This window comes from Dermacentor albipictus, chromosome 10 (genome assembly GCF_038994185.2).
Source record: "Dermacentor albipictus isolate Rhodes 1998 colony chromosome 10, USDA_Dalb.pri_finalv2, whole genome shotgun sequence".
In the NCBI taxonomy this organism is placed as follows: Eukaryota; Metazoa; Arthropoda; class Arachnida; order Ixodida; family Ixodidae; genus Dermacentor; species Dermacentor albipictus.
This window is the reverse complement of record NC_091830.1, coordinates 33,766,148-33,793,469: the sequence shown is the minus strand read 5'-3', so window position 1 is coordinate 33,793,469 and position 27,322 is coordinate 33,766,148. Positions and strand designations below refer to the sequence as shown.

The following is a 27,322-nucleotide window of genomic DNA, read 5'->3' as shown; positions in this document are numbered from 1 at the left end:
GCTAGTGTTGTGGCGCGTTGCTTCAAGATACGAGAAGAGACTGATGTGAGCCTGTGAAAGGCGTCCGGGGCGAGTAGCCGTTGTATTCTTATGTCGCAAAGACTACGGCCATGAACAACGTTACCAGTGCCATCACGTACACAGTATTTCGTTGAAGAAGCGGTTTGTTGACTTTTCGAGTGCTGTGCAGCCCTGCAAATAGATATGCGTCGATTCGGAATCAAGAAGAAGAAGAAGAAACTTTAGTAAAGAATAGTCCGGCAGTTCTTGATGTGGTGGCCTCAGGTGACGGCTCGAAGTTCTTGGACTCGAGCGGCATCTTCGGCTTGCCGGACGGCCCAGAGCTGGTCTGCCAGCTCTGAACTTCTGATAGCCGCCTCCCAGCGGCGGCGACGCCTACGGAGAAGGTCCCCGGCGGCTCCTGCATCCGGGGCGGCGTCGGGAAGAACGGAGCTCGAGCCTTCTACTCTGGCAACAACCGCGATTATGGACGCGTCGCCAACGGAGCTGCTTTGATTACCGTTGTTGCCGGTCGCAGAGCAACGCTGCGACACATGCTCTGGGATTCGGAATCAAACCGTAAATTTAGTCACTGGCACCCTACGAAGCAACACTGAGTGGGCCTAGCTACCTTAACAATGGGCCCGTGAAAAAGATTTGCGACTGGCTTATGTCATAATGGGCTCCAAGCCGCAGCGGAAGGATTTCCGCTAATATGTCCCTACTGTCGGTTTATCGGCAGTCAATCCCCAGATAACGCGTGCGCGTTCGACGGCAGTTGAATCACCGTTCGGATTCACAAGCGGCCAGCCAGCAATTATACCATGCTAGCGCACGAATACTATCGCACGTTAAAGTTCGTGAGTATGCCCGCGTGTACGCTCTTAAGCAAAATTACATCCTTTTGCCACACAACAATAATCAATAATAGTCCTGTCCGAATTTCCTTTTTTAACTCGGGGAGCCCGGAACATCGACACTCTAAAAACGTTTACACCGTTTGGGGTGTATATATGCCACACCACAATAATCATATGCCTTGCTTACGCTTTCTTTCTTAAAAAGGCCGCGCCAGCAACTTTCCTGTCGGCAATGCTATGTCATGCTGATAACAAGCATGCCGTTCGTTACTGGGAAGTACCGGACTCACTGCGTTAAAGAAAGGAAATGCTGACAAGACAGATGACGTCTATTGTGTGGCAAAATACGACTCAAAGGGTGTAAACCTTTCTTAGAGTGCAAGTCACGAACGGCATGCCCGTTGTCAGTAGGACAGGGCATTCCCGGCAGGAAAGTAACGAGCGCAGCGTTTTCAAGGAAGGAAGCGCATGCAAGTGAGATGACGATTATTGTGTGGCAAATATACACCTCAAAGGGTGTACATTTGTTTAAGACTGCACTCTTAGGCAAAGTTACACGCTTTGGGGTGTATCTCTGCCACTCAACAATAATCATCTGCCTTGCTTGCGTTTTCTTTCTTGAAAAGGCCGCGCCCGCTACTTTCCTGTTGGGAATGCTAAGTTAGGCTGATAACGTGCATGCCATCCGTTACTGAAAATTACCGTGCTCGCGGCTTTAAAGAAAGAAAATGCGGGCAAGACAAATGACGATTATCGTTGAGTGGCAAGTATACACCCCAAAGCGTGTAACTGTTTTTATAGCTTAGGCAAAACATCTCCGCAAATATTGTCACATTTGTTTCTAACATCTCGTGAATACCTAATGCCATGCGAATAACTTTTTGCACATTTTCTGGCACTCGCTTCTGGAACACTACTGCAACGTGCATCCTTCACGGCAAATAGACCGATGTCTAAAAATTATGCTCCTGGGAGAGAAGCAGTACTGTTCCTCCAGCGATCTGCCCTAAAATGCGTCCATGGACACGCACACCGCACGGCTTTGAGCAGCCTACACTCTAAAACAAAATTACACCCTTTGGGTTGCATCTTGCCACACAACAACAAACGTCATCTGTCTTGTCCGCATTTCCTTTCTTTAACGCTGCGAGCTTTGTACTTACCAGTAACGAAGGGCATGCGCGTTATCAGCATGACAAAGCATTCCCTGGTATCAATCGTCACTTACAGCCGAAGGACGAAGAATACAAGCGCTGACTTCCAATTAATTTTTATTTTGAAAAACAAACGTATATATACTGAGACACCAAGACAAAAGCGCCACCCACAAAGCGTCAACTGGACATGAGTATGCATTCAAAATTCATGACCTAAGATGAACGAGAGCGCATGTGCGACCTTAGAAAAACCAGTTCTTTGTCTGTTAATGCAATTGATGGCTTACTAATTTTAGACACCATGGCAATCGCTGCTGATTCAATGATAAGTCTGGTACATTCATTAGAATGCCTGGCTAAGATAGTGATTTCTTCAAAAATCGGGACGCAGCCGCATTATGCGCAATGAACACCTAGAAAGCCTTCCCGCCCTTTGCGCACTTTATTGCTGTGTTCTTGTAACCTAACGTTAAGACTGTCTGTCCTATATAAGATCTACCGCATTTCAGAGGTATCTTACGCACAACACCTTTCGAACAAACTGTATACTTTTTCTATTATTAATACTGCAAATACTACGTTAGCAACAGGATTGGTTCCGACACAAAGCTTGGCAAGTTTTTTTGGAGCAGAGAAAACAACGTCGATATCTGCTCTTTGTCCTATTCTTTTTAAGTTTGTGGCAGATTCCATGAATGTACGGGATAACAGCTGTTTTGTTTCTTCGATCATGTACCTAAGGCTCAAAGCTGTGAGGATCGGTGCTAAACTTATTACGCAAGTTCTCCGAGACAGAGACAAGAAGGTTGCTCGGGTACCCTGCCGCCCCTCAACCGAGCTATTAGCGAACTGAAACTAGGTTCTATCAAATCATAACAGGATTTCGTTTGTGCGCTATACAAGCAAGCCTGAACGATACCTCTCTTAACGCGTTTTGAATGGACAAATGCATAGGATAACTGAGGCTTATTAGCTCGCGGCTCGTACATCCGTAGGTGGCTCGTAGGTGGCGCTTTTGTCTTGGTGTCTCAGTATATATATACGTTTGTTTCTCAAAATAAAAATCAGTTGGAAGTCAGCGCTTGTCTTCGTCATCCTTTTTGCCCCTCCTCTATGTATGCGCTGTAAGTGATGATTGATACGACGATAACGCAAGCAAGGCAGATGACGATTATTGTTGTGTGGCAAATATACACCCCAAAGGGTGTAGCTTTGTCCAAGAGCGTACTTTGATCCGACAGTTCTGTGGAATGCCAGAAGCTCCTAAACTGCCTTGCTGCGTCACTCAACCACAGACCATGCCTGTCATCGCAAAAATTGCGCGTGCAATCCGAATCTCGGATGTCGGACCACAACGAACGCGAGCTTGTCGACAGGCAAATGATGCGAGAAAAAAAGTGCTACAGCGCAGCATTTGTTTCATTTGCCAAACACAAGATTGGCAGTAAAAATTAGTTTTCTGGGGAGACCGTCCTAGTGTGCGCGTTATTATTTGTAGTTGCTTATCTCTTGAAATGCAACAATCTTGGGTTTCAAGGGTACAGCCTAGGCTTCATGAGTAATGATTGCAAAGAATGCTGCGCACTACATGAGAATTCCCCAGTGGGGAGTTTCTGGCCTAATTTTTATTTATGACGATCGTAGTGCTTATTATGCAGATCAAAGAGAAGTGAGCACACGGAAAGGCAACATATGCCAGATGAGGCTCCTTAGAGCATAAATAGATTCGTCAGAGCAAAATTAAACGGTAATTTTGACCACTTTGGCGAATACGTTATTGTTGAAACTCTAGTGCTCCTGAGGAAAAGATACTGCGCGAACAGACAAAGGTGAATGGATAGCGGCAAATTAGAGGTTTTATATCGCCCCTAATGGTAACGAATGCATGTGTGAGCCATATGTCAAATACTTTGCTTGTTAGCTAGTAGAGGTTGTTGCGAAGCATGTTTTGGTGAGGCCATAATTTCGTGTAAATTTCGCCGTTGTACGCATAGTTTTTTTTTTTCATAGTGAATGGGTACCACCTGGTTCGACATGTTGGGTAATGTGCTTGTATTGCTGACTCTGAATGAAATAAAGCTGGTTGAAATGTCGGCTGACCCATCTTTTTTTTTCTCGAGTACTACAAACCAACTAGGCCAGCAATGAGCTTTATTGAACTCATTCTCCTAACTCCCTCCTTCACGCACGAGGTCAATTCGCGCGAGCCGCATGCGAAAGCAGCCATACTCCCCATGTGTAGCACTTGTCTTATAAGTTACATCGTCTCTCGGAACAGGCAAGCAGGCGAGAGATGGAGAGACACGAAGCGGACGGTCGCCGCAACGGCCACAACGATCTCCTCGCTAGGAAAATCTGCCGCCTGGAAAAAGAGAACGAGGTAAGGTGTATCGAACTCTGCTTTTACAGCTTGCCGCAGTCGCCCGTTCCCCACCAGCAGCGACACCATCCGCAACGGCCACAGAAATGTTCATTCGTTGTAAAAAAAAAAACTGCCTTCTCGTGTGGCTTCACTGAATTATGCGAAGACCAGGGGAACAGTCCTTGGACAGAAGCCGTTTGGCAGATACCGTCTTTTTTTTTTCGGCAAAAGAAAACGTTCCTTATTCCTGTAAACCTTAATCACAACTGCTACACACCTGCGTTCTGTGTCTGTGTGGTAATGTCGATGACGATAATGACACGAGCATCGCCTTGGAAACTGAGTGGTGGCACATGCTCCAAACGCGTCCTCTTATCGTTTTCGTATTTTGATGACTGCGTGTTTCTTGGGAAGTTACTCCAGAAGCTCCGAAACAGTGGAAGAGGCGGCTATCGCTTTGGCAATAGCCTCCACACATTGTCACTACATTATTAGCGATTCCAGAGCAGTAGTACGCAATCTTGCGTAAGGTCGGGTTTCGGCTCCTGTAAAACACATAGTAGACACCAACCAACACCCACGGCCAATCCAGATCAATTGGGCACCAGCAGACTCCTCCCTACCCGGCAACGATGCCGCCCACACCGCCGCTCGAGGACTCACCAATCGAGCTCCTGGACGGCTCACGCTAGCATCAGAGGAATCGCATGGTCAGTTACCAGGAAATAACTCAGCACTACAGGTTAACAAGGGCAGTGTATCCACCAGCACACCAATCGCCTAACAAGCGACAACAAGTAGCTTGGAGACGACTTTAGACGAACGCCTACCCCAACCCCGTAGTCTTTCACTACTACTACCCGGACCAATACCCTAATACATGTAAGCATTGTAAGCAAAAAGCTGATCTGTTCCATATGTGGCCGTGCCCAGCCGAACATCACACAAATCATGAAATAAGTAATACTGAGCAATGGGAGGCCGTGTTGCTCAGCTCCGACCCTGACCATCAGGCCGTGGTCATCAAGAGAGCTGAAGAAGCCGCCCGGGACCAGGGGCTCGTGACTGCCTAACAACAAGATCATCCGTCAATACCTTGTTTTCAGATAAAATCTTTACTCACTAACTCACTCACTCCTACTTTTTCGTACCGGGTGGCTCTGTTTCCAGCTGTTTTCGAGGGCCAATCCCGGACGTACGTTCTAGAAATGTGGGCATATTTGGAAGGTGGTGCAGTCTAAAGAAGTGTCCCGTTCCCGTCGGTACCTGTAGACTCAAAATGTGGGCCGAATTAAAAGTATTGCCGTCTAAACATGTGGCCCGTTTCCATGGGCATGCGCAGTAATCAAACCGAGGCCCATCACTGTTATACTGCAGTAAAAAAAAATAAGTAGCCTGATGCTCTTCCTACTACTCTCGGGCAAGGCGAGACAGAGCACCTTGTGCACTGACGCCGCCCGTTCCCACACCGAACTTCGTAAGGAAGACATTGTTTTTCATGGACGAAATCTAGAAGTTAAATCCCTTACCAACTTTCAAAAAGAACGTTACATACTTTTAAACATTGAAGTGGATTACCCAAAATACATCACTGCATGTTTTGGGCAGTGCTTTGCACCACTGCACTTCAAGCCGTCTCTTACGGTAGCCTCCACTGAAGCAGAAAATGGTTTTCCCCTACTGTCGCTTAAACCCAAGGTTTTAGACATGTTAAGCGCGTCTGCATTCATCGCTAGATGGATACTGTGGCATTCTTGCGGAAAATGATGAATGCTAGCTGAACCATTTAAACGCACAATGAGCGAAACGTCTTTGTTGTTTCATCATAAATGCGCTCACATAAGAACTCCTTCGAAAACACTTCCGGGTGTAGAATCGGGCAGTTAACTTCTTTGATCCCCGAGAAATTATTAACCGTTCAAGAGGCTACTGTTGACCTAATGTAACATGAGAGCCATCGATTGTTATTAGTGAATGTGACAAAACGATTTTATAACGTTGCCCTGGAATAGTGTCAGTTATTTAGGACACTGGTGTTCATTATGTAATAGCGCAAGGCTTGTTCATAAATCGCAAGAATGCAGGAAATTAAGCTATTAAGTTTACGACTTCGTAACTCAGTAATAAAAAAAGGTATATCTGGTTAATTGCGTGTGATAGGACATATAAAGCGGGAAAACTGATGCATTGTACGTGGCTCTTCAATACACTACTAATATGTAAGTCCGACTCTTGTAAACATTCTTTATATGTTCACGTAAGGCGTAAAATAATAAACTTGTCCGCTTTGACAGTTCTAGGTGATGTATGCTGCATAATTGCGATATCTCTTTGTGGTGCAGATTTACAGATTCGCAAACTTTTAGTATGCAATTTTTTTCAAATTTCACAATATTCAGCAATATTCGGACAAAATTTAGGTACTAAATCAACTTTCTCTCCCAAATGCAAGAATTTTTATTAACGCCTTAAAACAAATGCACGGTCAATTCCTGGGTCTGCTCACAGACGAAGAAGTAGCGGATGAGAAAATAAATGATGCTATGACACTTCAATGGCCGATTCTCCCTCAAGTCCTTTGCATTATGAATCGTCTGCAATTCGAATCGCTATAATAGGTTGTTTATCTGAAATAAAGGAAATTTTATTGCGGCTGGCTTGCCAGTTGGTTAATACGAAGACTTGCTTATTTCCGGTGTTATCTCATCTGAAACTGGGCGTGTACTTTGCGATGTATGTAACGCTTCAGGCGGCTTTCTCGCAATTTTTTTTCCTTTGTTCAAGATATAAATTTTTCAGTGGTGTCTATGTTTTCTTTCTTTTCAGGACCGTAAGAACTCATTCCTTCAAATATTAAATACTGTCAAGGGAACATGCGATGATACGATACAACAGATGGAAAGGAAAATGGCAAGTTTTATTTTGATCTTTTAGTGTTCCATAACAATGAACTGTTCCTCGTATCAATCCTGTTGAAACTAGTTCCTAGCTTCGATTCTCATAAAATTGAAATACTTTTCGCTTAGATATAGCAAGTGCCGCATAATTAAAGCGTCAAAGTATTACTTCGCCATGGCCTTGCGATCCAACGTCACTATTGGTGCCGAGTACTTAAGGAGTCGCCACCTGTCGGAAGCGACTTGCTTGCATAGTATGAGCGATAATGCGAAGCGGTCCTCATATGTTTGGCTGTCGGCGCTCAACAAAAACTACGTGGGTGCCCTTGTGCACATTCTTGTTAGTATTCTCGAAACGACAGTAGTTATTTACTGTCAAATAATAATCTTGGGCCACGAGAATGCACCGAGTGGTTTACAGTTACTATCTGGATATAACTATACTGAATGCATACAGTGAACGCCCACTGCGCGCAGTCGACGCAATGGAGCCACCGAACCGGCTTCTTGCGTGAAAGGTCGGGAGTGGCTGAGAGCGAACTATGAAATATGTTGTTATGGTGGGGCTATCTGTATAAAACATGAAGCATAACAGAATGAAGCTTCAATGCAGCGATCACACAGGTTCACGGTGACCGGCTACGCGTCTGCATGCAAGTTAGCGCACAATATTTCGCTGCGAGTGCGTATTCGCACTGTGTCGTGAGCTTTAGGACGTAAAATATACGCATTTGACAATGCACGAGCAACCATTGTTTCGTGGAGACTATCTTAGCTGTTCAAAAATAATTTCGTTATAACTAGGGACTTCGACGCCTACGGCGACTTGCGATGTGCCGTCTTGACGATTATATACACTCGCTTGCTTCAGCTCGAAACTTCGATTGTCCAGATCCTCACCACCCTCCAAACCCAATCCAAGCAATTGGAATCATTCGCTTCTATGCTGGGCTCCCTCCAGGAGTCACTGCCCCCGGCCAAAAAGAAGGAACGTGTCCCCGCAAACTCTTCTACCTCTAATCTATCGTAAACATGGCGCCTGGAGAGGACCTCGAGATTGTGCAGTGGAACTGTCGAAACCTTCGCCACAATAAGACCCCCCTCCACCAGTATCTCCTCACCCGCCCTTCCCTGCCCCATTTTCTCCTTATCCAGGAGACTCGGACGGCCCGCACCGTCCCAGGTTACCGCGCCTACCATGCCACGACGGGCACGCCGCTTGCGTCCATTTATGTACGCAGCGACGTCCTCGTCGAGCCACTTGATATCCCCTCCAGCCTCCGTAAATATTTAGTTGGTGTTGTGTATTACCGACCTTCATCGCGCATCTCACTCGCCTTTATGTCTTTCTATAATCCCCCTGCCACATCCTCTTTGTTCACTGCCTTGGGCAAGTTCCTTCATTCTATTCCCGCCACCACCCATCTCCTCCTTGGGGGCGATTTTAACGCCCCTCACACGCTCTGGGGCTACCCCCAGACCCTCAAGCCCGGCCGCCTTCTCCACTGTCTTGCCCAGGAACGCCACCTCACCCTTCTTAATACCCCTGGCTCCCCTACTCGAGCGGGCACTGTCTCACAGCGCTCCACGACACCCGACCTCTCTTTCTCTCGGGGCTCCCTTTCCTTTCACTGGCAGGTCACAGCTGAAACACTCCTCAGCGACCATTTCCTCATTCATATTACCGCTTCACTTTCCCACATCCCTCGATCGCACTCAACCACTCACACTGACTGGCACGCATTTCGCACTAATCTCCTTTCCGCCTCCTTTGAATCTTACGATGACTGGACGTCGCGCATCTCCGCTGCGCTTTCGACCAGTAGCCGTCGCGTTCGCTCACGGCATCCTATCCCAGACCCGGATCCTCACTTTCTCCGTTTATGGCGTCGGATGAAACGTCTCCAACGTTCTTTGCGCTCCCAACCCAAGAATGCCCAACTTTCCTCTCGGATTGCTGCTCTGCGGGCCGAGATAGTCGCCCATGGCACGTCCCTCGAGCATTCTCGTTGGATTGCGCTTTGTGACGGCCTCGATTCTGCATTACACTCGCGATCCACGTGGTCCCTTTTTAAATCTTTCTTAGGTACGAAGCCTGCACTTGCTCCCACTCTAGCAAAAGCCCTCACTCAGGGGACTCCCTCCGAGGTCTTTGACAAGCTCACTTCTTTGTATCTCCCACCCCCTCTCACACCTTCCTACCCAGCCTACTCTGGCGATCCTAACCCAGACCTCGACCGCCCTTTCACTCTCCGGGAGCTCGAAGCTGCCCTGGCTGCTAATGCTTCTCGCTCGGCTCCCGGTGAGGATACCATCACATACACTACACTCCGCAACCTCCCCGACCACTCCAAGGAATTCCTCCTTCAGACTTTCAACAATGCCTGGGACAGCGGCTGCTTGCCGAGCGCTTGGACATCCTCTCTTATTTCTATGATTCCGAAGCCGGGCAAACCTCCCTCCCTTTCTAACCTTCGCCCTATCTCCTTGACGTCGTGTGTTGGCAAGACCCTTGAGCGAATGGCTTTGACTCGCCTCTCTGATCTTATTGAAGCGAAAGATTTCTTCCCCCACTCTCTTATCGGCTTTCGACGGCGCGTCTGTGCACAGGACATGGTCCTGATCCTCCAGCACACCTTTCTCTCACCCAATCCCAGCCAGATCCACGCTCTTGTGACTGTTGATGTCCGCAAGGCCTTCGATGGTGTGTGCCACGACCATATCCTGTCTCAGATCTCCTCCCTAGACTGCGGACACCACATGTACTCTTATCTCCGCTCCTTTCTCTCTAACCGAGTGGCTCGTTTCCGAGTGGACACACATCTGTCCGATCCCCACCCGCTCACCCGTGGCACTCCTCAAGGTGCTGTTCTCTCTCCTATCCTTTTTAATCTTGCTATGACCCCTCTCGCCTCCCAACTAGCCCAGATTCCTGACCTCCACCACATCTTTTATGCCGACGACATCACCCTCTGGTGTTCGTCTGGTTCTCCCGGTCACGTACAGGACACCCTGCAACGTGGCCTCGATCTCATCAACTCCTTTCTCCCCACTGTTGGCTTGTCACCTGCTCCGGAGAAATCCGAGCTTCTCCTTCTTAACTACTCCTCATACCAGCGCTCCCACAACGCCCTAATCTCCCTACATCTTTCCGGCTCTCCCATTCCTGTTGTCCCCCAATGCAAAGTTCTTGGCTTCCCGTTACATGCAGCCAAGAATGTGCAAGCCCTACACCACGCGGTCAGGACTTGTCACTCGGTAACTCACCTCCTGCGGCGCGTGGTCACTCGGCGCTCGGGCCTCCACGAGGCTCATGCGTGCCGAGTTGCCCATGCGCTCGCCCTCAACAAGTTCCTGTACTTTGTGCCTTACGTTTCCTTCACCCACACTCAGCTTAACACCCTCGAAACCGCCCTTGTTGGCCTCTACAAGGCAGCTCTCAACCTCCCTATCACCACCTCCACTGCTAAGCTCTTTGCCACAGGCCTCTTCCATCCTCTTCGTTCTCTTCTCTCTCTCCACCGTGACTCCCAGCTTGCCCGGCTTTCTCTTACCCGTCAGGGTCAGTGGTTACTGGCCCAGGCGGGTATCTCTCCCATTCCCGTTTCCTCCTTTACCTCTCCAAAATCCACCCCGGCGCCCAATCTTCGCATTCTCCCCCTCCCGTCTAATATGTCCCCTGTCCTGCATGCCGGCCGTCGTCACGCGGCCCCGCAGCATCATTCCCCCCTCTTTACTACCCAGGGAGTAGCCTACACGGATGCCTCTTTCATAGCCCCTCGAGGTTCCTGTGGCTACGCTATCTACCATCCCCACCTCCCAGCACCTGAAACTCACACGAGTGGGCCGTACCTACACCCTCCGGATGCACTCTCTCTCGAGGTCCTTGCCATTGTACATGCCCTACAATCATTTCCCTCCCTGCCCTCGCTCCCAGAGTACACGATATACACCGACTCCCAAGCCGCCATTCGCCACATACAGAACCGCACCCTACCCCACTCACTCCAACAAGAGGTCGAACGAGCGGTCTCCGCACTGCAACCTTCCACCGTTTTCCTCCGCTGGGTCCCTGGGCATTCGGGGATTGACGGCAATGAGCTGGCCCATCAGCTCGCCCGTGATGTTTTTAACCGGGCACCGTTGATCCCCTGGTCGGGGCCCTCGCAGGATTCTGGGGGACTCTCCCTGCGCCGCACTATCAAGGAAGTTTACCTCCAGCTCCGTCTCGACAAGCGCCTCTACCCTCCCCCTCATCCATCACTCACTGTGCCGGAGGCTCGCCTTCTGCGGCACATCCAAATGAATGCACTGGTTACCCCTTCCCGCCTCTTTCTCTATCGCTATCGCTCCGACCCCTCCTGTCCCAACTGCCCGTCTACTTATGCAGACCTATCCCATTGCCTATTCTACTGTCCGACTGCTCAGCAATCAAGTTCCTACCCTCCCCCTTCGCTTTCCATCACCACCTGGCTCGACTGGCTTGGCGCTGAAGGTGAAGAAGAACAGCGTCGACTGGCCGCCCAGGCGGTCGATATGCTCGGCCTGTAATTTTTGGCTGAATAAAAGTCTTATACTACTACTACTATATGTTTTCGGTTTCTTCTACATCATTGGACGTCTCATTATCATAATTTCTCATATTACGTCGCACTGTATGTTTAGCAGTCTTCTCGGCGAGCAATTTACCGCTGCTTCTTTTTTCTTAATCCAGTATACATTCATTTTTTGTTGAGAACACAAACATGAGCATATGCCATGCCTTTTTTTGTTTTAACGTGCTTCTTACCGTTCCCTTTCCATTGCGGTGAACTTGCCAGTGTCTAACATCAAAGTGTTCATAGTTCAAAGCTTCATGACATAAGCCTGACAGCGGACGCAGGCGAGTGTCTTGGTGCGCGCTTTCTGATGCTCACGGAACATCACAGCACCGACGCCGTAGCAGAAATATTCCGGAAGTGCTTGCTACGCACACGAGTTGTAGCCGATGACTCTGTTCCGGTTCTAAATTTCGCGATCCAAGCTTCACGCAGCTTCTTGTCACGCGGTTCCGTGTGAAGGCTGACTCCGTGCTCCGTTGCGTAGCTCCGGCAATGCGGCACCGAGCTGTAGCTTAGCACGTTACACGCTTTCAAAGGCAGCCACCACTTACTGTAGGCCTCAAGTGTTGCCAAGTAGACACCCGAAGCGGAAAACCTCCCCACGTAATCAGAACCGCAGCGCAAGTGCGACTTTACTTTCACCTTAAGCTTGTTTCGGAGTTTCTGAAGCAGCCAACGCGACTGTCATCCATGGGATCCCTCATTATACGTCACGCCGATGACAGCGCCAGCTTATACACTGGTGGAGCTCACCTCCAATATAGACTGACGGTCGAATGAAGTGTAACGACTCGAGCATATAGGCAAAGCAATACCACGTCGCAATCTCTTGAATATTTTCTTAAACTTCAGTGAGAAGTGTATTTTAAATTTAAACGTGATGCAGCTTGTAAATGCGTTGTTAGATACATAGATTATGATTAAGAAATTCCTCCCTTTTCCTTCTTTTCCCACATCTCTGCAACGTTCAGGCCCAACTTCAGGAATCTGCTAACGCTGAGAAAACATTGCGAGCTAAACTGGAAGAGCGAGTGGTGACCTTACAGAACGAGCTTCAAGTGAGTATTCCACTTTCGAAGAAAGAAAAATCTTTTGTGAAGCTTCAGATTTCCGACAACTAATGCAGTAATTCCCGCGAATATTGACAGTGACTTTGCGCGCATTACAGGGCTCCGACAAAGCTTCTACGTCTGTAGACCTAACGATATTTCCATTCCTTATTAGTTTGTACAACAAAGTTCTCGATTGCGCAGCTGACACGCTTCTTCATTTAAGTACTTTGGCGTGCACCTGTCTACTGACCTAACATGGAATACCCACTTCAATGTAATAGCTTCTAAATCATAAAACACCCTCGGACTTGTCAGACGCTGCTTATATCAAGCTCACCCGAAGACAAAACTTATGGCATTCACCTCTCTGGTTCGCTCTAAGTTAGAATAGGCATCATTCATTGGGAACCCACATCAAATCTACTTAATTGATAAACTATATTCTCTCCAGAATAAAGCTGCCCGATTTATAAGAACTTACTTAGGCAGGAAAGGAAAGGAAAGAAAACTACTGGCACTATTACCTCACTTTCACAAGCTTTATCATAATCAATCATCATTGGCAGCCTCTTACATACAGCCTGCCCATCGCATTTCCCAGCGCCTACATCATCCTTTCAAAGTTTCAATGCAGCATGCACTTACAAGCCCCATAAATAACTCGCCACTATTTTCTGCCACCAGTGCCACCAGCCATGGGAATACTCTACAACACAATGTCGTGTCTGTAATAGACCACGATGCATCTACATATGCTGAATGGTTCGTTTAGCATCAATTTATATTGTTGTCTGAATCCTTATGACTAAAACCTTGAACTATTTTTTGTATATGCGAGGGTCATTTATTGTCTGCTTCATTTATGTTACTGTTAATGACTGTTCACCTGCTTTGCTGTAACCCCGCTATGTTTTCTGTAACCTCCTCTCCCCTACATAATGCCCGTAAGCGCCTTTAGGGCATGTGACTAAAGAAACTGCATGATCGAACCAAATTCCGAGCAGAAATTTAGGCTCCCACAAACCTTCTCACAAGAGGCCTCGCTTTTTCTTTCGCATGTGCTGTACCACTAGAGCAAATTTTACGCCTTTATTTAAAAGAAACAGGCATATATAATTGACAACAAGCGCGGACGTTCACCATGTAGATAACTAAAGTAATTTCAAGTAATGAAAACTTTGCGAATAAAGAAATTCCAGCGTTTTCTTCCAAGATTCCTTCCCTGCATGGGGGACTTTGGCAGATTCTTTTTGCTTGATCTCTTCTTTGTGCATTCCGCATCAAGAGTATTTGTGACTATAATCACGACTAGCACGCTTCGAATACATCGGTACTGATTGCAAAACATGTTTAACTGCTTACTACTGCTTACTAGCATAGTCATGTAGAGGCACTTGGCACTTACGCTACCCTGATGTAACAGCCCCAATCATTGAATTTCGCAAAACCTCAAGTGTAAGCTCTTTTCTCTTTTGCCAGGCACTCAGAGCGAAACAAAACGAGGACAGTGGTCAGCTTGAACACCGGATTGCTGTAAGTAAAGATGGAAAACACTAGCCAGGTGGTTGTCGGCTGTTTTAAATTTTTTTCGACCATTCACGTCCTGTTATTTTCAGGAGACGGAAGATGCTGTCGAACGCCTCGACCGTGAGCTACGTCTGGACCCCGTATGTATTCAGTAAACCTTCTCTGCAAGATAATTGTGATTTTTTTTCACTATTGTAGTTCGGTGTCGTGGCAGCATCGTGTAGGGAGTGAGGGGATGCAGGCTTTCGATGAAGCGCTCAAGCTAGTAATCGGGTTCCGCGTGCTTCTCAGCGGTTCAGCATTCGGCACTGGCTCCGGTTGCTGAACAATTAGGCCTGACGGCGCGCCTCCTGACATACACACCACGAGGCGAATTTCGCTTGTGACAAAGTAGATGCCATCGCAACTCCGAGGAGCTGGCTGACACACCCCGCTAGCCCAGCGGCTAAGGCGTTACGCTGCTGGGTACATAGTTTCGGATTCGATTCTCTGCCGCGGCAGCTGCATTCCGAGTGGGGGCAGAATGCAAAAGGCGCCGTGTGTGCAGTGCGTTGAATGCACAATATTGAAAATCAGGTTATCAAAATCAAGGCGTAATTCCACACTAAGGCATGACTTGTGCAGTGATTTTGGCACTTAAAGCCCCAAATTCTAGTTTTTTTTCTTTTGATGATCTGCCTGTGTTTGCCTCATGTTATTGTGGCTGAGAAAAACACTAATGCACTGCCGTTTGATAATTGCCTATTAACGTGGTGTTCTTTGAAGTACGGCAGATATTGACTACAGAATCTTTATGCGCCATACTTTATAGGAACAAATGTACACGTGAGACCCCCAATTCGTACTTTTGTCGAATTTTACAGATAGCATTTGCCGATGCTACAAAAATCGAGTACCGGAGTAGAACCTGCATGGGCTGTCATGACGATTAAAGCTGCAAACATGCTAACATTGAAAGTACTCGCTAAAGTTTAAGAGCTCCCGCGGGAACGTTTCTTGAAACGTTGCCATATATGCCCCATGTTTGTGTTTCGGTTTGGAAACATCTTGAAATCATACGCAGTCCCACTTCAATTGCATATTATACCAGAAACATACCTAATGTAGGGGGCATAAGGCCCGCATTCTGTAAGAAGGTCCGGTGTATCTTTTTTTATTAAAGGCACACTTTTCTTACACTGTGTTCCAGATGACGCCAGGTTTCGAGTATGTCTGGAAAGTGCAGCCATACTTTGCCTTGAAGGCGGCAGCAATGGCGTCCAATGAGGAAATATCGACGCGGGCACTGTACATAAACACCCCGGGATATTACGTAGAGTTCACAGTTGGATTCACCCGCCCTGCCTCATTGATGTCACCGCAACATCTCTCGTTCAAGTGCCGAATTTGCAGCGGCGAATACGACGACATGCTTCCCTGGCCCTTCCAGAACAAGGTGAACGTCACATATAATTTTCCTGCGATTAGGAAAGCACTTCGTCGCGTTGTGTGAAAACAGAGCTGTGAATGTTCGGAAGTGCCAATAAGACGCTATTCCATTCTTTAGTAGGAAGGCAACATGCTTGTTACTATTCCGGTACAATATATTGAAAGTTTATAGCACTGATGAATTTGACTGTGCCGGCTCTGACATTTCTCGATGGAGTCAGTTCGTCAGCTGTTGGCCCTTTCCGAATCAGGTGCAGTGCGTCGCCTTTGCTTCCGATAAGACCAGGTCACGGCAAATCATCATACTCAAGTTTGGCTTACAAATAAAGGAATTTCTTCCGACCTTAAATATTACGAAATCGAAGGGAACTGGACAATAAAAATTACACGGGTTTACTTCGCTAAGGTTCAGGAACCTTTCACTATGCAGCATATTACGTACAGAGCATACATAACCACAATGTACAATATTCAAAATTTCATGGAACTATCATACATTAAATCAACCTGACAAAAAAGACAAATCAGCAAAATATGCATAGAACGAGAGATACAGAAAGTGCGCGCAAAGGTAGGGAGGATAACTCAATGAAAGTTTGCGATTGGAAAGAGCACAGAGTGACAAACAAAAGATAATTATTTCTCCGATTTATGCCGACCTCAGCAACTGACTGATCAATGACACCGAAAGTGCGTGAGCGGCTTCCCACGCCCTTCCGAAGTGCTAGCCGTCTGTTTGTTGGCGTTTATTAGCGATGGTCGGAAATCGATGTCCTTGTCCTACAGTCGCTTCGGGACTCCCACGTAGGCTGCGTTGCTGGACCTCGCCGCCAGCTTTCACCGCCCCAGTCGTACAAACCCTTGGTTGACCTCCAACGTGAATCGGTTAAAACGAAGTGACGACTGCAGATTATTGGCTAAACAACCGCGCAAAATCAGTAATTTATTCAAACGTTGTGTAAAACGTAAATTTTGTTTTATAATCATTGTTAATTACATTTCAATGCGAAACATTCTCGACTCTGGCCGATTTTTTCTTTACATTTGATGTCGAGAACGATGCCACCATGCCGGCCTTCACTGCCGCATAAAAACGGTTCGAAATTCTGCTTTAGTCTTGTGGTCAAAAAAACTAAAAGAAGAGGAACGTAGTTCTCATGAGGAGGTGTGCATAAAAGCTGTATAGATCGCAGGAAGCACAGTAGTGCATACGCGGGGGTTTTATGCGATAAGTCACGTCGATTCTGCAAACTCTCGATAGAGGCCGACTGCCCAACTGGTTGCGCGCGACGTAGAGTGATTATATCTGTGCACTGTGCTGCGGGCGCTGGCACACAACACGAATCAGTTTCCTAGTTTCCGCAGTATTCACACTCCGTTGTCTAACATTACCTATGCGGAAGGCGTAGGCATTGGTAAATACGACACCTAACCATAGGGAAAAAAGTAATGCAACATTGGCTCCTAGGCACAGTACGAAAAGTATTGAATTTTCAATGTCCGCACACATGGTGCGAGGTTCTGTACGGAGAAAATGATCTCGGAGAAATACTGTCGTACAATTTTCGTATTAAAATGCGCCTGGTTAGATGACACAAATGGAAAGATTTTTGTTTGCATGTATTAGCATTATATGACGTCACGGGACAGAGCCACTGACCAACGTATCGAGGAAATGATTCGTCCGGTGTTCACAGGGCTTCATTCGTTAGTTGCGAGAACTGCCTTGTATTAACGATCGTTAACCTAAAGAACAGCAGCATGCGTATAAACGCATGCTGATTTCTGACCACACCAACAGGCTTTGCTAGCAGCATTTTATTGCTTTAGGCGATCTCCTGTCATCTGGAAAATTCAACGAGCGCAATATTTTCAGTTCCCATCCTTCAGTTGCCATCTTACAACGCGTGCGGGCTAGCTGGATACCTGCAAATACAATGCTGCTGCACTTGACGTTGCCCGCTCCAAAATGTACCGTACTTTGCATTTATTGATTTACTTACTCATTTATTTATTTATTTATTTATTTATTTATTTATTTATTTATTTATTTTAAACACTGCAGGCCAATGATTTGGCTCGAGCAGGAGGGGCTTCCTCCCACTAACGGGAAACAGAGTAAAAAGATCTATTTTAATGAGCTTCTTCGCAGTAAACAATGTTCAATACCGAGAGCCAGGACTGAGACAATCGTTCTATCTCTTCTAGATGATTTTGGTGCTTGTCAACCAGCAGGACGAACGCGCCAGGCGATGTTTCGAACTGGACGCGTCAACAGCAGGGCACGCTGCCGGTTGCTTCCAGAAACCAGAATCCGGTCAACGGAACCCAAAGTTCGGCTACTCGCAAGTCATACCCATTCCTCTTCTGGAGAACGAGAAGAAAGGGTTCCTCTACCAGAACTGCATCGTCTTGAAGATTGTAGTGCCTCCACTTTATTGAATGTCTATTTACTCTTGTGGTTGGAAAGCACGGCACGCTCTGACTTCGAGTGTTAAACGAAGTTCGACCGGATGAAGAACTTCTACAGAGAGTGTTAGGTAGCATGTACTTCCTCGAGAAGGGACAATTATTGTTTCAACTTTGCTCTACGGGGTTACGCTTTTAACACTGCACTATACACTGGAGCTATGCGCGAGGCAATTGTTCTCAGCGTAGAGTTATCATTGCAGTGAATCGATAGTGTGAAATTAGATTCTTGTGTGCACTATTTCTGACGCTTTATTTAACTTTGAGTAGCTTGTTTTCAACTTCTTTGCTTCTTTCAGAAGACGTGGAAGCGCGCCTGTATACGTGCAACCACACCAATCGTCCACTTATGCGACTGGTAATAAAATGACTTACTTGCGTTCTGTCCTTCATGATGCACAATAATCAATTCGCGTGTACCTACATCTTGAGTTTTTAAATATGTGCCCTCGGTTTTGGCCAAAGACCAGGTAACAGCGAGGCTCATTGCTGTCGCAACTGCAATGCTCCACTTGATGAGAGAAAAAAGTGCTCCTGTCGTGTATCAGCGTTGTTCATTCTTTAGATACAGAACCCCGCTTCACCCTCTGGCCATGCTGGGGTCCTACTTTCTTGCAGAAAAAAATTACTAGAGGAAATTTCGACACAAGAGAAGTTCACAGAGAAACGTGTCTTTGAAGTTATTTACGCTAGTAGAACAAGCAATGCCCCTGAGGCCGATGTTTCGACAAGTGGACTCGTCTTCGTCAATGGAGCAATTGCTGTCCTTAGCAACACTTACACCCACGTAGCTCACTCTCCCACACCCTCGATTAAGGTGGAGGAGGAGGATAAGCCTGTGCGCAGAGTGGGCAGTGCACAAGGCTCGTCTGCGGGAGTTTCATGGTTCGATTCCACCGCCGGACACCCACCGGTTTACGCCCCCTGGTTATGGTGCAAACAGCCCCAGGCCAGGCATCCAGGGTGGGTCACGGGTGTCTAGGGCGACAGGATAAGTTGCTTGGGAGAGGTTTGTTCAGACGATGGCGCTCACTGTGGAAGACCCAAGGCAAAAACGAAACACCAAGACTCATCATAGAAGGAGCCTGGCAGTCCCGCGCCACCAACGTCCCGATAGGTGGGTGTCCTTCCAAGTGTTTGAAATTCCCGTAGTAGCCGAGCAGAGAGCGCGCTAGTACGTGTTTCACCAGTAGGTATCCGGTGGCGGAATTCGTCTGCCACCCGCTGCGGCGATATGTGTCCGACTATTCGACCAAAGCTGTGCTGGGGGAGACAAACTGATGGACGCGTCACCCCTAAGATGCAGGGAAAAACTCGTCGTTAGCCATCGCCTGCTTAGAAATGCTTGAATAAGATATTCCGAAAAGAAAAAACGGGGAAGGTGTATTCAAAACTGCAGCAGAACTGATAGTTGGGCGAGTTGGTACGAATTCATATTAAAATATTCTTGCGCTCGTGTGTCCCCTTCACTGTGTCCTTGTCAATTGTGCGCGCAAGAATATTTTAATATGTATTCAAAACTGTTAATATGGCATTGCTGGCCACGTGCTCGTCGTGGGTGCCCAGATTTTAGTTTATTGTTATGATTAAAAAGTTTTGCCTTGTAATTTGTTTTGTTCTTGATAGGTAACTTCACAGTCAGCGACCACCTCTGCAGTTGGCCGATTAATCCGTATTTTGAAATATGAAGAGTATGGGGAGTTCTGCAGTTGGTTCGTTTAAGTGATTTGGCCGCGCAACATTACAATTCAGGCTAAACGTACCAAGGTTGCCAGTGGGCTACAACAAAGCTTCAGCTGCGTCGTAGTGAGGGCACGTAAGGTTTAATTACACGCACCGCAGGATATGCTTGAATCCAATCCTGGGACCACAGGCGTTTCTGTATTGCACCCTGATTAGAATGGAATCAACCATCTCGTACTCAGCAGAACGAGTGGGCAAGGTTTACGCATACCATATGTTTGTAGAACACGACATGAGGCGTTACATCAAAACAGTTGCATTCTGCCCTCGCCTTCAGTTCCGCCGTGCCTCGGCCTTAGTTCATCCGAGATACCTTCCAGACCAAAGACGTCCTTGTGAGGCGAAAACCATCACAAATGATACTCGTGCTCGAAAGTACCACAAACAGCAGGCAAAGTTGAGGCTGAGCACTTAGCTCTTTCAAGCTCAGAAACTTGTTCATTGGGAGTAAAAACAGGCATGACCATTCGACGTCCTCCCGGACGGCACTTAAAATTAGCAACTTGGCGTTGATGGCAGGTTTGAACACACTGTCATACGTCATCTTTCATACAGAAAGACGAACTGTAATAAATATTGCCAGAAGAAATTCTTATGCCACGAGCATGAAGACTAGCCAGATTCATGCAGTACCCATTACTTCAATATAGTAGTTGAAGGGTTCTCAGTGCCTGAGGTCTTTTCTTTTTCTTTTTTGTAGAAAGCTCTGTTCTCCTCAGCGATACCTGAGAGAATTTTTTTAGCCATGCGCTCTATGCATTTAATCGAAACCACTGCAGAGCACAGGTATTTCTCAATAAATTCCTCGTCCCTGAAATTCATTGAACGAGGAGTGTTGCTGAAAAGCAGTTTCTCGCTCAGTCAACTGGCCGTGCTGCTTACACAGGGGTAAACACGGGGGAGTCAGCGATGAGTTCAGTCGCGGCCCGTTCCTAAACACCGGGTATGAAGCCCGGCACAGCATACAGTTCAAAACACCGTAGTTAAAGCTTTGCTTCCATACGCGACACTCGGTAGAATACCGACGATCCGCAAACGAGAAGTGATAAGCAATCCTTCTGTACACGACGTCCTTTAGCGCTTTTCCGAGCGCTATCAGTTCAGCGACAAGAAAAGAATATAGCACAAACACCTCCGGTTGTGCTTATCATTCGTTTCTATGGCAACGCGTATCGGGCAGCTTTCGTTCCGCCGCTAGGCCAGCCAGCCGGATTGACGCGTCGTTTCCACGGAGCAAAGGTGGGTAGTTGTTTTCTCTGAATTTCCATTAGCGAATTGACGTGACTGCTGCAAGCCAGCTTCGATTTGTATTATGGAAAATTGTTCTAATTGTTCATCGATTAGTGTTGAGCATGAAAGCAGCACTTCGCAGGCAGTGTCTCGCGTTCAGCACGGACATATGTAGAAGCAAGGCCTTACGCTCTAATTTCGTCGAGACTCGGTTTGTCTTTTCAGACAAACTTGCGCGTGAGCGTTGATTCTCTTAGAAAGAAACAAGGACGAAAGCTTAGCCGTTGCATTAACTGTGACTTATATTCACCTTTTCGGAGGCCAAGACATTCAGGCTTGCCGTCTTGTCTCAACTGCATCGACTAGGCCTCGCAATCCAGGCTTCACAAGTAGCGTCAAACCAGTCGGGATTTGACGGACTTGCGTGTTTCGCCGTGTTCAACCACGTAAACTATAACACGTACTTCTGGGCGCGTTCGATTGGAATATTTTAACCAAGTAATTTGAGTTATAACTGTTTGCTTCTTTTGAAGAAACGTTCCGCACTTGCCAACAAGCAACTTATATGGATGCGCTTCCAGTGACGTGGTATGCTTCGAATTCGTGAGCTTGCGTAGATTTTGTCCGAAAAAGCATACTCAGAACTGCTTGTGATACTTTTCTGCGCTAACGAATCTCGTCTAACTGTGTATGCGATGCGATCTTTAGTGTGGGTGAGTCGTTTTAGGATTATGTGTGTCTTCGTTTCGCGTAACTCCCATGCTTATCGCGCATCATTTCTACAGTCGCTTCCGGAATTCGCAACTACCCGGTCGCTGGAGGACTGTGCATGAAAAAGAGCTTAATTTCTTTTCAGTGTATTTTTATTGCGAAGTGAAACATCCACGCACAGACATAAAGAACGACAGGCATAATATAGGCAGTTCTATATTAAAATCAGGCAACTATGTGTACAATACAGGGCGAGTACGTTTAACGGTTACCGATGAGCTTCAAGATATTTCCATGTCGTAAGCACAATATGCAGGCTTAGGCTATGAGTTGGACATTAGAGACTTACGGACGTCCACTCAAATTTCATTCCTCGGGCACTGCCGTACACTTTTTTTTTTTTCAATTTCCATTCCCCCTTCGCGTTCCGCGAGTACCGTCGACAAGTGTTCCCAAAAAAGTGACGTAGGCAAACGTATAGGTGGTGCCCAAAACTCGACGTCTATGACGTATTTCCGGCTCCTAAAATCGTTTGCGCTGCGTTTAGCCAGCGAAACATGCGCCTTCTAAATGCAGGCGTGGATTTGGAGACCACCTTTCGCGCTTGTTTTCAGCAGCTTTCGTCGCAGCAAGGACCCCTATTTCCAAATTGCCGCCGGACTCCAACTATGTAACCGTCAGTAACCGTTGTCAGATATTCTTAGACGTGCGTATCTAAATGTTCTGGAGAAGCAAGGGTGATGCGCCTCTGTAGAAATGCTGATGCGTACTGTACCAGTGGATAAAATCCATGAATAGGATTGTTTTGTTGTTTTAAGTAGACACATCATCACCCTACGCATCCTCCCCCTCCCAGCGAGTGCCGTCCGCCATGTTCTGTGGCGGTGTAAATACCTTCGGGTTGTACATAGGCATTTTTATAATATGGTTGTCTCCCATAATTGTAAAATGCGAGCAGGAGAAAAAAAAGCAATAAGCTAGCACAAGTGCAGCATGTGCCGTCATGCGCGACCACCGGTGTTTGTTGTGGTCGTGATTAGCGAAGCGCACAGCCCTTGTACGATTTCGCGGCCCCATTTTCGGCGATTTGTAGCTCGTTATATGCCGTTATTCGTAGCTCGATTAGTAGCTCGTTATTTGCCCTTATACATGGCGTTTGTGTCTCACTTCGTCCTCGTCTGCTTAGCGCCGTAACCTTTGTTCTTAAATCGCGAACCAACTAGCTCAGCAACAAGTTTTTTTAAATCGTTTCATGCGGCATGAACCTGCTATATTCGCAGTTTCCGTGCGACATGCCTTCACGAAATGTAGTGTATTCTAATAGCGACTGTGCTGTGTTAGCGTTCGTGTTGACCGCGCAAATGCCCAGTTCTTCATGCGCCTTGGCAGACAGCCGGAAACCGAGGAGCTGTACTCGCGGACAACGTTTCTTGGCCGTGAAGCGAAGGCTACGTAAACCAAGCGCGCTTCTTTCAACGCTGCTGCAAGTAGTCCCGCAGTTTCGTTCACGTTTTCTTACGTGGGAAATAGAAAACGATACTCTTTTTTTGTTTTTCGCAGCACCTAATCTGAAACGAAGCGTAACATTCACCAGTCAGCTATCGGTATTGTATTTTTTAGTTTGCTCTTTCGAGTTCTCGCACACCCGAAACCGCCGCACGTTTTGCACATTCATCAAACGCAAAATAGCGCCCGTGTCTTCAGGTGAGTGTTTGTCACTCGCTGTCCTGCCAATCAAGTACTCCCCTAAGGGGCTCTTGACCAACTTCAGCAACAAAACATTGTTGAAGCACACAAAAAATGTGCTTGCAGCGCTTGCGCGGAAGCCAAGCGAACCGATTTGATCTCAACCTTCGGCATGTAAAAAGGGGTGAGGGAACGAGTTGACTGCTGCACCGGTTTTACCGATGGCAGCGTCGGTTGTGCGTCCACGTCATAACCGACGTCATACGGCTGCTTCGGAGCTCCGACGCAGGCTGTGAGGCTCGCTGTTCAGAACTTGATACATATCGCAAGTGAATAAACATTGATTGTAACAGTGTATAAACGTTGATTGTAATAGTGAATTGAAGTAACAGTGAACAGTGAAAACAGTGAATAAACTTAGTTGTATCTTCACTAAAAAGGTGGTGCGAGGTTGGAGAAACCAAAACCGGTGCCGAGCGCGCCCGGACTACATGCGTACGAGTACAGCGATGTGCCGAAGCTCCGCCCCAGTAGCTTTCGCTTAATAGCCAAGTTGTCTGCGAGTGTAGTTTATTTGCACATTGCCGGCACCGCATAACGTTAAAAAAGCTTTTCCCTGTCAATCAGAACGATTTCCACAAAGTGTGAACAGCAACACAAGATTATTGAGAATGAAACACGTTAGCCTGGCCGTGTAGTTTGCCGTTAACAACTTTGTACCACGCTTGGAAAAACATGGTGAACGGGAACAATTTCCAGTCCAAAGTCCAGCGCTGTCCGAGGTACTTCAAACGTTTTCGCTACTTGAGAACCCGCAGATCACGCGCCCTGTGGGAATCGATGTTATGCGAAGCAGTGTGCGGGGAGCCTACCAAGTCGACGAAGCGACCATGAGAGCACCAAGACGTAGGCGGCCGTTTCATGACCTACATGACACCATGTGATGATACTCTTGTCATGACCGACCATTTATGTTCGTCGTACATTCCTGTCGTACTGGGCCAATTTTGGTACCTACCAACTTAACAAAACGACCATGAGAGCACCAAGTAGGCGGCTGTTTAATGACCTACATGACACACATGTCACATGTCATGATGTTCATGTCCTGATCGACCGATAGATAGATAGATAGATAGATAGATAGATAGATAGATAGATAGATAGATAGATAGATAGATAGATAGATAGATAGATAGATAGATAGATAGATAGATAGATAGATAGATAGATAGATAGATAGATAGACAGACAGACAGACAGACAGACAGACAGACAGACAGACAGACAGACAGACAGACAGACAGACAGACAGACAGACAGACAGACAGACAGACAGACAGACAGACAGACAGACAGACAGACAGACAGACAGACAGACAGACAGACAGACAGACAGACAGACAGACAGACAGACAGACAGACAGACAGACAGACAGACAGATAGATAGATAGATAGATAGATAGATAGATAGATAGATAGACAGATAGATAGACAGATAGATAGATAGACAGATAGATAGATAGACAGATAGATAGATAGACAGATAGATAGATAGATAGATAGATAGATAGATAGATAGATAGATAGATAGATAGATAGATAGATAGATAGATAGATAGATAGATAGATAGATAGATAGATAGATAGATAGATAGATAGATAGATAGATAGATAGATAGATAGATAGATAGATAGATAGATAGATAGATAGATAGATAGATAGATTTAAAGAGAAAAAGAGCAAACCTAATTTAAGGAAGACATGTGCCCCAGTCGCTGTGCTTCTCCGCAAATGCAAAGAGCACGTGCTTGACGTTCTCTCTCCTGTGCTTGATGCCAAGAGCTGCACAAGAGTCCACGAAGAGTTTGGTAGTGTCGTAGGACGAACTTTTCGCTAATAACTGCTCAGGATAGCCGAACCGTGTAAGCACCTCGACCGGCTTCCCCATAGTTACGCGTGCCGACAGCTTTCGTGGTAGGAACAGTCCCACCCGCTTCCTGAAATGGTCTGTGATGACGAGAAGGAATTGCTTCCCGCTCGATGTCCTGGAGTAAGGTCCCATTTTAAGGTACAGGTGAGAACAAAGGTAATTCGAACACGAGCACTGTGGCCAAGTTGCCTTCCATTGCCCTTTAATATTCTCGGAGAGAAGGTAGAAATCAAATCAAGTAGGCGGGCAGGCCATCGCTGAGAGCCAGTGCGCGATCCAATTTTAACCTTGGCCCGATAAACCCAGTATTTAATTTTAAGTTCTTGTTTCTAGGAGGCTGCCAGGGGGCAGTGACCTGTAGCTCAGCCACAGCTCCCGTGTTCCAATTACTTTTGTCTGCACTTGTAACAGGTCGTATATGGCCCGTAAACCCCTCATGGTTTTAAATCGCACACTCTTCGTCGAGCTTTCTCAGTCGCTTATTCATTTTTTCGTGCCGCCAAGCGAGTCACACATGTGACTTCACCGGAGTCAAAGTTGTAGATTGGTCCATATGTACGAAGGACCGCAATTCAAATGCGTATGCTGGCGCGCCTTCGTCATGGAGTCACACTTCCACCTCTTCCTCGTCGTCTCGCTTGCCTGTCATCGTCGATCAACCGATTTCACCATGTTTGGCTCTGCCCGTGCGGCGGCCACAGCGGGTACCCGAAGATCGGCGGATCGCTAATAAGGGGGCTCTAAGGGGTTTATAAACAAGAAACAAGTGCCCGTTGGACGTTGCTACTGCCGTAGTGTACACTTGTCTTCTTGTTCACTTGTTCACGTAGTGTACACTTGTCTTCTTACCAAACTTCCTGTTCAAATCATGCGCTGAACCGCTTTCTAAGTACTTGAAATTAATTTTTGACAAGTCGCTGCTCGAAGCCTCCCTGCCTGATGACTGGAAAACAGGTATTGTGGTCCCTGTTCATAAGTCTGGCCCTAGAAGCGACGTTTCAAACTATCGTCCAATATCATTGACATCCATCGCATGTAAAATACTAGAGCATATTCTATTCACGAGCATTGTAGCTCATTTGAATACTAATTCTGTGATTACGTCCTCCCAACACGGATTTCGTAAGGGGTTTTCTTGTATTACACAGTTGTTAGAATTCACAAATGATATTGCTTCTGCTTTGGATAAAAGGCTTTCAGTTGAGTGTATCTTCCTCGATTTCAGAAAGGCTTTTGACACGGTACCCCATTCATTGCTCATAGAAAAAATGCATAAATATAAAATTCACCCGCAGGTTGTCGCATGGGTTAAAGAATATCTTACCCTGCGCCGGCAGGTCGTGGTCGTAAACGGGGTTCAGTCGCGCCCGCAAGCAGTTACATCCGGTGTACCCCAGGGCTCCGTCCTGGGGCCTTTACTTTTTTTATTGTATATAAATGATATTGGCGAAGGCCTTACTTCGCAGCTAAGGCTTTTTGCAGATGACTGCTTGTTATATAGGGTGACTAACAACATGGATGATGCCAGTCTGATTCAGGAAGACCTCAATCTAACTAGTGAATGGTGCACTAAGTGGCGCATGCAGATAAACCTAACCAAAACAGTCAACATGACATTTACTCGAAAGAAGAACCCTATAAATTTCTCTTACACCTTGAATAAC

General features: G+C 46.8%; 3 protein-coding genes across 4 annotated transcripts in view; all 3 read left to right on the top strand.

Moving 5' to 3' along the window:
* The window catches only part of LOC139050504 (TNF receptor-associated factor 6-like), a 50,221-nt gene extending 31,445 nt beyond the window's left edge, over positions 1-18,776 (top strand). The window contains exons 7-13 of the mRNA XM_070526966.1: positions 4,296-4,397; positions 7,206-7,289; positions 12,849-12,935; positions 14,409-14,462; positions 14,546-14,596; positions 15,646-15,891; positions 18,093-18,776. Coding sequence (XP_070383067.1) covers positions 4,296-4,397; positions 7,206-7,289; positions 12,849-12,935; positions 14,409-14,462; positions 14,546-14,596; positions 15,646-15,891; positions 18,093-18,326 — 858 coding nt within the window. The 3' untranslated portion in view covers positions 18,327-18,776. The remainder of the gene's footprint in view (positions 1-4,295; positions 4,398-7,205; positions 7,290-12,848; positions 12,936-14,408; positions 14,463-14,545; positions 14,597-15,645; positions 15,892-18,092) is intronic.
* Positions 9,311-11,879, top strand: LOC135897856 (uncharacterized). Its single transcript, XM_070526885.1, has one exon. It carries the CDS (start codon positions 9,710-9,712, stop codon positions 11,825-11,827), a length of 2,118 nt encoding a protein of 705 aa, XP_070382986.1. The 5' UTR covers positions 9,311-9,709; the 3' UTR covers positions 11,828-11,879.
* Positions 18,777-19,330: 554 nt separating the features above from the next.
* The window catches only part of LOC139050433 (uncharacterized), a 33,530-nt gene continuing 25,538 nt past the window's right edge, over positions 19,331-27,322 (top strand). Inside the window, exon 1 of one of the 2 annotated variants that reach the window (XM_070526805.1) lies at positions 19,331-19,470. In XM_070526805.1, coding sequence (XP_070382906.1) covers positions 19,376-19,470 — 95 coding nt within the window. In that variant the 5' untranslated portion in view covers positions 19,331-19,375. Of the gene's footprint in view, positions 19,471-21,125; positions 21,336-27,322 lie in introns of those variants that run through there. The other variant, XM_070526806.1, reaches the window with a different exon arrangement.